Genomic DNA, 12,475 nt, shown 5'->3' with positions numbered 1-12,475 from the left:
GGTTGTGTCAGCAGTACCGCACCGCCAGTCGCTAGTGAGGCTTTGTAAACAGGGGCCTTTGAGAATAGCTGCAGTTCTGAAAAAAAGGCTAAAGAATAATCCAAAAAATAGGAAAGTGGTAGCAGATTATCAAGACCAAAATCCAATGTCTGAGAATAGCTTGGCGGGCACCACAAATCAAAATCTATGTTCTGGTATTTTACAGTAACATTAGGCATCAAAATCAATGTGTACTGAATCGTAAGAGCAGGTAGCAACATCATTCAGCACTTTTTTTTTTAAAAAATCAATACTTTCTATGCTGACAATAAGCTTCTGTTTCAGCATTTGTTTGGGGAAAAGTGTATTTGTCATAACAATATTCTTAACCTATGCAAAAATAAAGATAGAATTTGATGCATCTGCCTTTAGGCAAGGCACCAAAATTATCTAATTGCTATCTATAAATAAGTTGCTTGTGATGCTTTTCTTTTGATCTAATTTAAATTTTTTTCAGTTAAATGTGATAAAACCAAGGGCCCTGTTGACTAAGCCGCGCTGTAGACGCGCTAGCATTTTTAGTGCGCTCTAAAAATTAGCACGCACTAATGCTAGAGACACCCATATATTCCTATGGATGTCTCTAGCAATTAGTGTGCGCTAAAAATGCTAACACGCCTTAGTAAACAGGGCCCCAAGAGTAGAAATGTATGTTACAGTATTTTTTCGTTTTCTTGCAGATTCTTAAATATCGCTTACCAAACGTTTGTTGTTGCCTCACAAAATAGCACAACAGCTGAAATCCAAACAATAAAGCATTTTAAAATATACATTCAAAACAAGGGCCTCAGATTCAAACAAAACTGAACCCCTAATTTATGAACTAAAGGGGTCCTTTTACCAAGCTGCATTAAAAGGACACCTGTGGTGGCATCAGCGCACATGTTTGCTGCACGCCAAAGCCCCCTTTTTCCACAGCGGGTAAAAGAAGACTTTTTAAAAAAAAAAGAAAAAGAAAATGGCCGTGTGGGAAGTTAGGCATTTGCCACGTGGCCATTTCTGGGGAAGCCCTTACTACCTCCTATTTAGGAGGCGGTAAGGGCTCCCTTCTAAACAAGTGATAACCAAGCAGCGATGACCACCGGATAAGCCCCCGGCACTAAAAAAAATGTAAAATAATTGCCAAGCACCGGAAATGGTACGCAGTGCTCACCGGAACTACCGCCAGGATCCTGCGGTAGCCAGCCAGTAGGGCCAACTTGCTGCATGCCATTGCCGTGGTAGCCCTACTGTGGTATTGGGAAAGGGTCCCTAAATTGGTGCCTAAAATTGCTCCCCTATTTTTGCCAAACTTAAGGGGATTTTTAAGTACAATAAGAAATTACAAAGTGAATTAGCATGTGTAACAGTTGCCACAAACTAACCCCCCTGCTTACTAAGCCAAGCAGCAATGCCGACACAGCCTGTTCAAAGTGACAACAGCCGCTAGCGTGGCTTAGTAAACAGGGGCATGGAAAAGAGAGAGTCATGGGCAGAATGGAGTCATTCCTAGCATTTATGTGCGTTGCTATAAAAAGGGGGGGGGGATACGTACCTAATTTAGGCGCATACATTTGCACTACATTTCAGTTGGTATATATGGCCGCTCCTAAAGTTAGGCGCGATTCCCAGGCATAAGTGCTATTTTATAAACCGTGCTTAAATTTAAGCCAGGTTTATAGAATAGTGCTTAGAATCTAGCCCTTTAAACCTTAGAATTAGCATTTGCTAAGCTTTAGTAAAAGGGCCCCTTACTAAGCTGTGTTAAAGTTTCAATGTGTGTTCATGCAGTGTTGCACACTAAGGAGATCTGTTACTAAAAATTAGTGAATTTTATCTGCAGCAGGGACCATAGGAATATAATGGTCCTGTGGCAGACAACTTATGCTAACCTTTAGTAAAAGACACTCTATAGTTAAGGACCCTTTTACAAAGGCACACTGAAAAGTGGCCTCTGCTACTTTTAGCAGGTGATTTTCCCGCAGGCTCGAACCCACTTCTTAGCATGTCTGCCAAAAAGCCAAATTTCTATTCCCCTTTAACAATAATCTAAAAATTCTAGGTATAATTATAGACAAACATTTAACATTTGATACTCAAGTTTCCTCAGTAATCACAAAATCTTTCAGGTCTCTTTGGAAACTAAAAACGATCAGACCCTATTTCTCATCAGAAACATTCAGACTACTGGTACAATCATTAACATTATCCCAATTCGATGCCGTATATGCTGGCTGTAAGGAGTACCTGTTGAAAAAAAAACTCCAAACAGTTCAAAACACTGCAGCCAGGTTCATATACAGTATCTCTCATTTTGAAAGTGCCTCCCCTTTATTAATCAAATTACACTGGCTTCCCATCAAAGTGAGAATCACCTTCAAATTATGTACCTTTATCTTTCAAATCCTAAATGGCACAGCTCCAGACTAAATGATACCATTAATAAACTTACCTCAAAGAAACGCTAAATATGAGGCAAGAAAATATCTCAGACTACACCTCCCAAATTGCAAAAAAAATGATCTATAAAACTGTCCACTCTGCAGACTTCACTTACCTAGAAACCAAATGGTGGAACTCCTTATTCCACCCAGAATTAGAAATATACAGGAATATACTAGATTCCGCAAAATCCTCAAATTGTTTCTATTCAAACAAACCCTCATAAAGAACAACCATATCTCAAACAACTAATTATTACCTGAACTGGTTATTACTCTATTTACCATTAACTTTCTCTTTGCTTCATGTACAATTTCTCTTTCATAATAGATCTTCTAAATGTTAAACATCCTTAGTTATCCCAGTATGTTTATGATACTGTATTGTAAAATTGGATTCTTACAACAAATTACCTTCTTATGTACTATTCTTTGTTATGGGTCCTATACTGTTTATTTGTAAGCCACATTAAACTCAAACTTGTTTGGGATAATGTGGGATATAAATGTCACAAATAAATAAATAATGGCCAAGCATTAAGCCATTTTTCCACATGAGCCCTTACTGCCTCCTATTTACTTGGCAGTAAGGGGTCATGTGGTAATCGGCCAGCACATGGCAATGTGGCCACACTGCCCATTACCGCTGGAAACACCCCCGTGGTATAGAAAATTATTTTCTACCATGGGAAACTATGTACACCAACTTTAGACGTACCACCGGGCTCCTGCACTACCCTGGCAGTAGGACCAATCTGGCATGCACTACCCGCATGGTAGCCCTATTGCACCTTTGTAAAAGGGTCCCCTTAGGTATGTTCTTAGGGCCATGGTCTATAAACGGCTCCTTAAATTGGCACTGAAAAACCACACGGTTAGCGTGATTCTAAAAACTACACCTAAAGTTAGGCATAGTTTATAGAATATGCTCACGCACCGTTCATGTGACTAAAATTTAGGCACACCCATTTAGGCCACCTAAAACCAGGCCTAAATACCTGTGCCTAAGTTAGGCGCAGATCGGGTATATTCCATAGCAGTGTGCATAGTTTTTTTTTAAACGACCACACAATCCACCCATGACCACACCCCTTTTTGACTGCACGCATTAGAATTTATGCACACTGCGTTATAAAATATGCCTACAAATTTATGTGCGTAAATTCTAATTAAAGCCAATTAGTGCTGCTAATTGGTTGTAAAGTGCCAATTATACAGCACCGATTGGGTTGTTAATTAATTAATTTGTGTGTGTAATTTGGCCATGCAGCCAAATTAGCATGCACAACTTAATACAACATATATAGAATTTGGGGGATAATAAATAGAGTCCACTGAGAATAATAGGGCTTGTATTAAAAAAACATGCATTAATTTGAAATGACAGAAAGTAAATGTGAGTTAGCATCTCTGGTTTCATAAACTCACTAAACTTATGAATGTGTGCAAGAATTGTTGTGAAGTTCAAACAAAACTGTACATAAACTAAAGAAAGAAACTGAAAAAAAAAAGATATTCCACAAAAATAGCTGATCTCTTTTTTGAGGGGCAGTAATTTGACCAAAAATAAACACAGAGCCCTGAAACTGTTTCCCATGATAAAAGTGAGTTGGGTACATTTCCCCCCTGTAAACAGAAATGGATATCTAGTATCAGTTTAAAATGAATACTACAAATTAATTTCTCTGCTATTTACTTAAATATTACCATGAAATGTCATATAATTCCTTCTTGTAAAAATTTATGATTCAAATATTCGAAAAGTAAGAGCCACAATGATGCATTGCAATGTTAAAGCCATTTTAATTTTTAAACAATTTAAGGAGTTTTCATGGCGCCCAACTTTATGCTATGATCACCCAACCAGGGCTAATAATACATTGGTTACGGTAACCAATTACCTAAAGCACATGCAGCCCTTCAACAATGCAAAAAAAAAAAAAAAAAGAAAGACCCTCCTCAGCAAAGAAAATATTATGCTCAGCATTCAATCTAAAGAAATAGGTTTTCTCTTACCTATCTTAGCTAGCGATGCTAGCATAATCCACAGTGTTATTTCAAAAGGTACATGGACATGTTGAAAGTGCAAGGAAAAGAAAGTGTGATTGGACTTCGCCGACAGTGGCTTGCTTTCCCGCCTACTATCTTCAGGGTTATAAAGTCTGCTTCTGTTTCCTGACACTTCATTAACTTGCTGGGAACCTGCTGTGGCAAGCGGTGATTTTACCAAAGAGATGAGGAAGCAGAGCCTGAGGATTCCAGCTAGAAGCCTTGCTTTCTTCATTTTGCTCTAACAGATCTCCCCAGAGATGTCCTCTCACTGGCAGCAATCGAAGCCACTGTCTGGAGTAAGAAGATACTGAGTGTTACCACAGTGCTACCCCACATTCAGTGATGAACATTGGAATGCTTGGCGTGAGGGACAGAGTTTATAAAGATTTGGTAGAGCATGGAATCCTATCTTGATATAATCAAATTTGAGGTAAACAGTTACTAATGGATTCATTCCCACCTGATTCCTCTGTTGGGTATTTTCTTGTAACTTGCTAAGTGGTGAAAATAATTTAGTCATGTGTTCTTCCTGGATGTTTATTTATTAATGTGAAACGATATTTAGATAAGAGGATGGGATTTTAAAAGTACTACCCTGCTAAATTGACAGAGGCACATGATTTCCCAGTTAATAGGAAATACATAAACCTATAGAATAATGTCACTTACCCACCAAAGTAGACAGCAGGGTGACTAGGTGCTATTCTGTGCCATGTGACATGTAAGTGGCATGGCACAGAATTTCAAGGGAGTATGTACATGGGCAGAGCATGGATGGGACATGGGTGGGCTCCCACTTTTTAGTGTTCATATTGTTATGTATATGTTTTTTTTCTTTTTTAGAAGTTTAGGGCCAGATGCACAAAGCTTACTGTGCTATTAACGTTTGCTTTAGACTGGTTCTAGCCAGTCTAAAGCAAGCGATTATGTAGCAAGTAATGCACAAAGAGGTTATTCGTGGCTCTAACGTGTGCCGTTAGCAGCCACCAAGAACCTCATACAAATGTATTACAATGAGCTCATTAGTATTCTAATGTGTATTCTACTCCAGAGCAGCAGTAAATTAAGGAGCAAATTTTATGTCTGCTCTGGAGAAGCTGGAGAGGAAAGAAGCACAAGCAGGCAAATGTAAAGGCTGCCTGCTTGTGCTTTCTACTTCTCACCTCCGGTGCCCCCCATCCAAAAATTTTTTTCAATTTCCCTGGTGGTCCAGTGGATCCTGACCCGACCCCCTCCCCCCCCCCCCCCCCACACACACAGCCCTCCAGTGGACCCTGACACCCCCACCCTTGAATCTTTTTTTTTAATTTCCCTGGGACTACCACCCCCCAAAAAATATCTTTAAATAAATTTTCCCTGGTGGTCCAGTGAAGCAGACCCCTTCCCCTGTGTATGCACACACCCCCTCCCAGTCCCAATATTCTGTAACAGTGCACATAATTTTCAGGAACTCCTGTGCCCCGCCCATGCCCCTTCCATGGCCACATGGTAAGAGCAATCTTACAGCATGGCCATGTCTTTTTTCGGCCTTTTTACCCATTGCGGTAAAAAGGGCCTCAGCGCGTGGCAAAAACAGGCCCTGCTGCTAGTGCAGAGCCCTTTTTTTACCACAGCTTAGTAAAAGGGCCCCTTTAGAAAGAAAACATTTTGCCAGTCAATATTTTTTTAAATCTTCAGTGATATCTAGGCATCCTTTTTCCATGCGACGGTAAGCACTAACCCGTGCTTATTGTGTAGGGAAAATGCGCTACTGTGGGCATGCTCAGGCATCCTGAGGTAGTTCTGGCATCTGTGCCTACTTCCCACATGCTAAAAATATTTTTATTTTTTAGCATGTGGGACATGTTTGGGGCAGAGAATAGACATGCCCATCGCTAATTGGTTAGCGCAGCTACATTGCGCAATGCCTACTAATCAGCATGTGAACCCTTCCTACCTACCTACAAAATAGGTATTGATATGAGCTCATGCACTAATGGCCAAATGCTTATTGGGAACTTAGCACGTGGCCATTAATTGAAGAATTGAAAAATCCACCATTTTACAGCTGCACTAAGGGGGTTTTTGACTAAAGCTTAGCTCAAGTTATCTGCAGCAAGGCCCATAGGAATAAAATAGGCCCTGCTGCAGATAACTGAAGCTAAGTTTTAGTAAAAGACCCCGTAACAGTGGCCTCAGTGTGCAGGGAAACCCGTGTGCTAGACATAATGCAGGCCACCTTTCAGCACAGCTTAGTAAAAGGACCACTTAGCTTGAAATATGAGCGATATATCAGATTCTGAAGTGTAGATATTGCTTTCAAAACAAAATAGTTGGATGTGCAGCTGAAGAAGGAAGAAATATATAAGAGCCCACTGATCTGCTAGGTCCATGCGCCTCGAAAAGAAGGACACATTCCAACTGACTAGAATGCACAGTGAGATCAATGGTGTGCTCTCATGATGCTTTCTGGGATTTTAGATACTAATCCAGATAGTTTTCTTGAAAAGGGTATATCAAGTATTTGCAGAGAGAATTGGAACAGATACACAGGCAGTAAAGGATTGCTGTGTATAGGGCAGGAGCTACTATCCCGGGGTCTATTTTAGAAGATTTGAAGTGAGAAACTGAAGAAAAAAATTGTCATTTTTTCCCTTTCACTCCTGTATTTTTGAAGCTGGTGTAGGATTGCCAGAATATAATCTGGGTATCCCATGGGGAACTTCTATGAAAGAGAAGGAATTTTTCTTTAAACTTTTCCAGTTCATCCAAATACCAGCAATCGTCCTTGAGGAGCTGGAGGTCACAGTACTTTCAGCATCAACAGGATTCCAGAGGAACTGGAGAAAGGGAAATGGAAATGGGACTTGATATACCGCCTTTCTGTGGTATTTTGCAACTACATTCAAAGCGGTTTACATATATACAGGTACTTATTTTGTACCTGGGGCAATGGAGGGTTAAGTGACTTACCCAGAGTCACAAGGAGCTGCAGTGGGAATTGAACCCAGTTCCCCAGGATCAAAGTCCGCTGCACTATAGAAAGTACTTTTCAGATACAGCAAAAGAGACAGAGGGGCCAGTGCAGCAAAAGTGCACAGACATTAGCACAGGGTTAGAGCGACATCTACACAGATTATGTGCAGTTGCAAGATTGTAAAAAGTATTTTGGCATATGCATAATCTGTGCATAAGTGCACACGCTGATGACAGTGCTTTGCCTATTATAACCACTTGTTAATGTATTTATTTATTATAATGGCATGGTAATGAGGTTAAAAACCATTTGTCAGGATGCAAAGAAGTGGACAGAAAGATCAGAAAGCAAAACACAGGTTCCTTAACGCTGTGTGCAGAGCACATGACTTGAAGTGAAGTAGTTATGGACTGCTGTGTTTGTTAGAAAACAGAAATGTATATGCACATGTGAGTTACCCCCTCCCCCCCAGTTTCTTTTATTAATCACAGGAGGCTGGACAAGGAGAATGTAGAGAAAACACAGAAGAAAGGAGAGAACAGGGCAACCAGGCAGAAGAAAGGGGAAGACAGGAGCACCAGGCACAAGTCATTATGAGACCCTCTAGACAGGCAAGACACTGCATATTTCAACCAAGGGCAACACTGAAGGGAATACTAGAGAGACATGTGGTACGGACCTACCAGTTGTGTAGAAAGGCAATTTTGTCCCTGTACAAAGAAATAATGACCGATACAGATCCGGCCACAGCTCGAGGCATTCCATACCAAGGTTGGCAAAGTTACGGAGTATTGTGCATTTCCTTAGCAACGGCTCATTCTAGAATGCGGTTGGAATAGCCCGTGGAATGGACCAATCATCTTTTTCCAGATACTTTTTCCAAATATTGGAAAAAGTATCTGGAAAAAGATAATTGGTCCATTCCATTTCAAGTATTACAAGCCTTGAAAAAACATATTGGGAATTATATAAGCAATAGGCACAGTACAGTGGCAGGAGAAGAAATTGGACTTTTTCAATGTCGCTTGTAGGCCAAATGTGATGGGTGCAAATGATGTTCTCACACCTCCATCTGATAAAACAAAATCACATTTTGCAACAGAAAACAATTCTATTCACTGAATATACAAGTTGTTGTGATGCACGAATGAAGATCCTGAACATGGTCTCAAAGTTGCCAAGGAGTTCCCATGATTCCTATATTTTATCCACTTTGGTATTAGGGCATAACTTCACTGAGGGAAAGTATGGTGAAGGCTGGCTTCTGGGTTTCACACAGCACAACAGTTTCTTGCCAGGCCTAAGGGAAGCAAATGTCTCTTAGTGAAATTTTACCTCTATAAAGCACAAGGGAAAGAATAGCATAGGGGAGGGGAGGGGGAGAGAAAAGCACAATGGCAATTTATTAGTGGGAATTTTGTTGGGGAGTCACAGAGTGGAGGGGTAGGGCTACCTTTATTATACACAATTGATGTGTTATAGAGCCAGGAAGGGTCATTGCTTGGCATACGCATGGAAGCCCAAACATAATATAAACTATTTCTAATTAAGATGCTTTATTGACAGGAGATGCTGGATATATGTGCAAGTGATGGTTGCTAACCATCCTGCCTGCGCTACGTACATCTGCAGAGGGGCAATATAATGAAACACACATTATGACAAGGTGAGTTATAGAATGTACCTGCTTGGATCATTCTGGAAGGGCATTACAATTTGCTCCTAAAAAGGTAGCAGACATCGTTGAGGTGTGTTGCATCCTTTACAACATCGCACTAAACTTACCAACCGACCTCCCATTAGTCTTCCAGCTACTGAACCACATGCTTTGAGGGGTAACAAGTTCCAACAGAAACTTATATAGGATTATTTTTCACGTACATAGTACTGACATCCTTGGAACTATTTGAACCCAGTAATGAAAGGCATGTGTAGCAAAGCACAACACGGTATCAGGGACTGACCGTGGTGGGATTAAAATAGAAGCAGAATTGCCATACAGTTGCATTATGCAAAGATTGTTGGGTCAATGGGGAAATTTTCCAATTTTCTTTTAGGGCTCCCTACAGAACTGTTTTTGGTCTCAGTGGCTGTTGACTGCAGCATGTCTGGGGGTTTTTTCAAGGCTTTGGAGTATAATAAACCATGTAGATTAGAAAAATGAATTCACCTCTTCCCCCCCCCCCCCCCCCCCCGTTTACTAAGCCATGCTAGCGGCTACCATGCGGCAATGCCAACACAGCCCATTCAAAGTGGATGGGCTGTAAATGGAGAGCCTTGTTTATCCCTTTGGGAGTACGGTTGATGCAGTAAGCTTGCAGAGGAGGGGCACAGCAAAGGGAAAGCTCCAAGGCTGGAACAGATAGCCTATCAGAATCGCTGCCCTGTCAGCGACCCCTGTAAAGAAAAATGCATTGGAAGGTAGACTGGGAAGGGGAGGGAGGATATCAGACCAAGGTGGGGAGAAAGGGAAATGGTGACAGACCACAGAGGCACCCTAGAGCTTTAGGGTCCAGGGAAGCCGTCCCTAACTCCGGCCCTGGCACATACAATGTTCTCTCCAAGGACTGAGTTGTCCTGAAAAAAATGTTTCCATTACTCTGTGAGCACTTCTTACAGATACAAACACAGACATGCATGCATGCAGTGGCAATCCTAGGTCAGTAGCCACCCGGGGCGTATTGCTGCTGTGCAGACCACCTCCAGGTGGCGCCACTCCTCCAGCGCATCACCTCCTGCAGGTTCTCTGTCCCGGAACAGGAAGTAACATCAAAGGGAGCAGGGAAGCAGTGGAGCTGACAGCCGCAGAGCTGCTCCCTGCACACCTTTGCAGTGTGCATCTGGGGCGGACCACCCCCATTGCCCTGCCCTTGGTATGCCACTGCATGCATGCACACACACACACGTACATAAACACTCCCAGGGAGATTGGAAATAATTCAACGAGTCGTGCACATCATGCTTTCCCTACTTGTTCAGCTGTAGTTTAGCTATATGCTTATAGCTACTCTGTATTTTACTCAGCAAGTGGGTAGTGGGTTTTGGGGGGGGTTGGGGGGCTCAGCACCCAAGGTAAGGGAGCTACGCACCTGGGAGCAATTTGTGAAGCCAACTGAAATGCCCCCTAGGGTGCCCGGTTGGTGTCCTTGTATGTGAGGGGGGCCAGTGCACTACGAATGCTGGCTCCTCCCATAACCAAATGGCTTGGATTTGGTCGTTTCTGAGATGGGCGTCCTTGGTTTCCATTATCGCTGAAAACCGGGGACGACCATCTCTAAGGGTGACCTAAATGTTAAGATTTGGCCATCCCCGACCATATTATCGAAACGAAAGATGGACGCCCATCTTGTTTCGATAATATGGGTTTCCCCACCCCTTCCTGAGGACGTCCTGCGAGGACACCCTCAGGAAAACTTGGGCACCCCATTCAATTATGCTCCTCCATATGACTTGCCCAAGATCACAAGGAGCAGCATTGGGATTTGAACCAGCCACCTCTACATAGCAAGTCTAGGGCTTTAACCACTAGGCCACTCCTCCACTGCAAATGTAAGTTGCCATTCAATATTATGCACAAACTAAAGTCCAAATTATGCACAAGTTATGTTCAATATATAGATGCATCTACACGTGCTGGCTCTAGAACTTTGAAATTATTTACAGGTCCCTCAGCGCTCCACATAACATGCATTATTCTTGTGGTTCTCCTTTAGATAGACTGCTTTCTTGTTCCATTATTTTTTTATATGTTTCATTCCCAATCCAAAAAAAAGTACACTCACTCAGTTTTGTTGGACGGGGAGGTCTAGAAAATTGAAATTAAAGCACAGAGCTGGGGGGGGGGGGGGGCAGGTGCAGGCTATGGAACAGCTGTATAGTGAATATAATAATATTTATATTTTAATTTGTGTTGAAATGTTGGGACCATTCCGCTATCTACATAGATCAAACCCAACATTTGTGCACACAATATGGCTGCTGATAGCACATGAATCGTGTGTGCATGTGTCAAGACTGCTCTCGCTGGTTAGCGTACAAGTTTTGCACAGGTCCTATTTATATAAAATCTGTTTACTGCACCTGAGAGAAAAATGGTTGTAATACACTTGCATTAGGAAGTCATGTGCTAAGCCAGGTGAATAAAACAGAGTATAGGATTCATCTCTCATAAGGACTCATCTCCGAAAATTTGTACACTGTAACTGACAGTCACCACTTCTGATCATTTGTTTCAACAAATTAATCTTCTGAATGGATCACTGGTCACTGTGTAAGAAGGATTATTTGAGACTGGCATCAAGTCCCAAATTTGTTCTGGTGCTCTACCCCTCCCCCACCCCAATCAGAATGAATCTAACAGAAGCACTGGAGTGCATCAGATCCCAGAAGCTCTAGTGACCCCCCTCATTGGTTCAGGTACACAGGAGGGGGCCAACAAAATAGTATTATAGTCAGTGTTCCCTCTAAACTGAATACATGTGAAAATATACAATGAAAATATGATAACGAGACATTTTTATTAACTTCTTTGAACTGAGCGATTTTTTAGCATAAACTGAGTCAGCTGTTATGGCCCCATTTTTCCCGTGCACCAGGGTCCTTTTTACAGCAGCAGGTAAAAAGCTCCCAGACAAACTTCGCCATGCAGTAAGGGCTCCCACGGTAACGTGGCAGTAACCAGGCAGCATGTGGCGATGCCCGATTACCGTTGGGTTACCGTCATGCAAGCCATTTCCAGGGGTTTTCTTTATCCTCCAGAAATGGCGCACGCCTGGGGGCAGAACTACCACTGGTAGCCGCATTGGGCCAGCGGTAGTCCCGATTTAGCATTCAGTAAACCCACGTTGGGCTTACCGATGCTTTGTAAATGGCTCCCCTACAGTTCAGAACTAATTTTCCAACACAAGTCTGAAATGTCTTCCTTCTTTGTGTTTTAATTCCATAGACAGTATTAATATACTAGTAAATAAGGCCCGTTTCTCACACAAATGAAACAGGCACTAGCAAG

At 42.0% G+C, this 12,475-nt stretch overlaps 1 protein-coding gene across 1 annotated transcript in view; it reads right to left on the bottom strand.

Annotated features, from left to right (window-relative positions):
* Window positions 1-4,743, bottom strand: part of LOC115474990 (sodium/hydrogen exchanger 2-like) — a 105,993-nt gene extending 101,250 nt beyond the window's left edge. Inside the window, exon 1 of the mRNA XM_030210732.1 lies at window positions 4,476-4,743. Coding sequence (XP_030066592.1) covers window positions 4,476-4,743 — 268 coding nt within the window. The remainder of the gene's footprint in view (window positions 1-4,475) is intronic.
* Between the last annotated feature and the right edge of the window lie 7,732 nt (window positions 4,744-12,475).

Source organism: Microcaecilia unicolor, chromosome 7 (genome assembly GCF_901765095.1).
Source record: "Microcaecilia unicolor chromosome 7, aMicUni1.1, whole genome shotgun sequence".
NCBI lineage: Eukaryota > Metazoa > Chordata > Amphibia > Gymnophiona > Siphonopidae > Microcaecilia > Microcaecilia unicolor.
The sequence above is the reverse complement of the archived record's forward strand: the minus strand, read 5'-3'. Positions and strand labels throughout refer to the sequence as shown.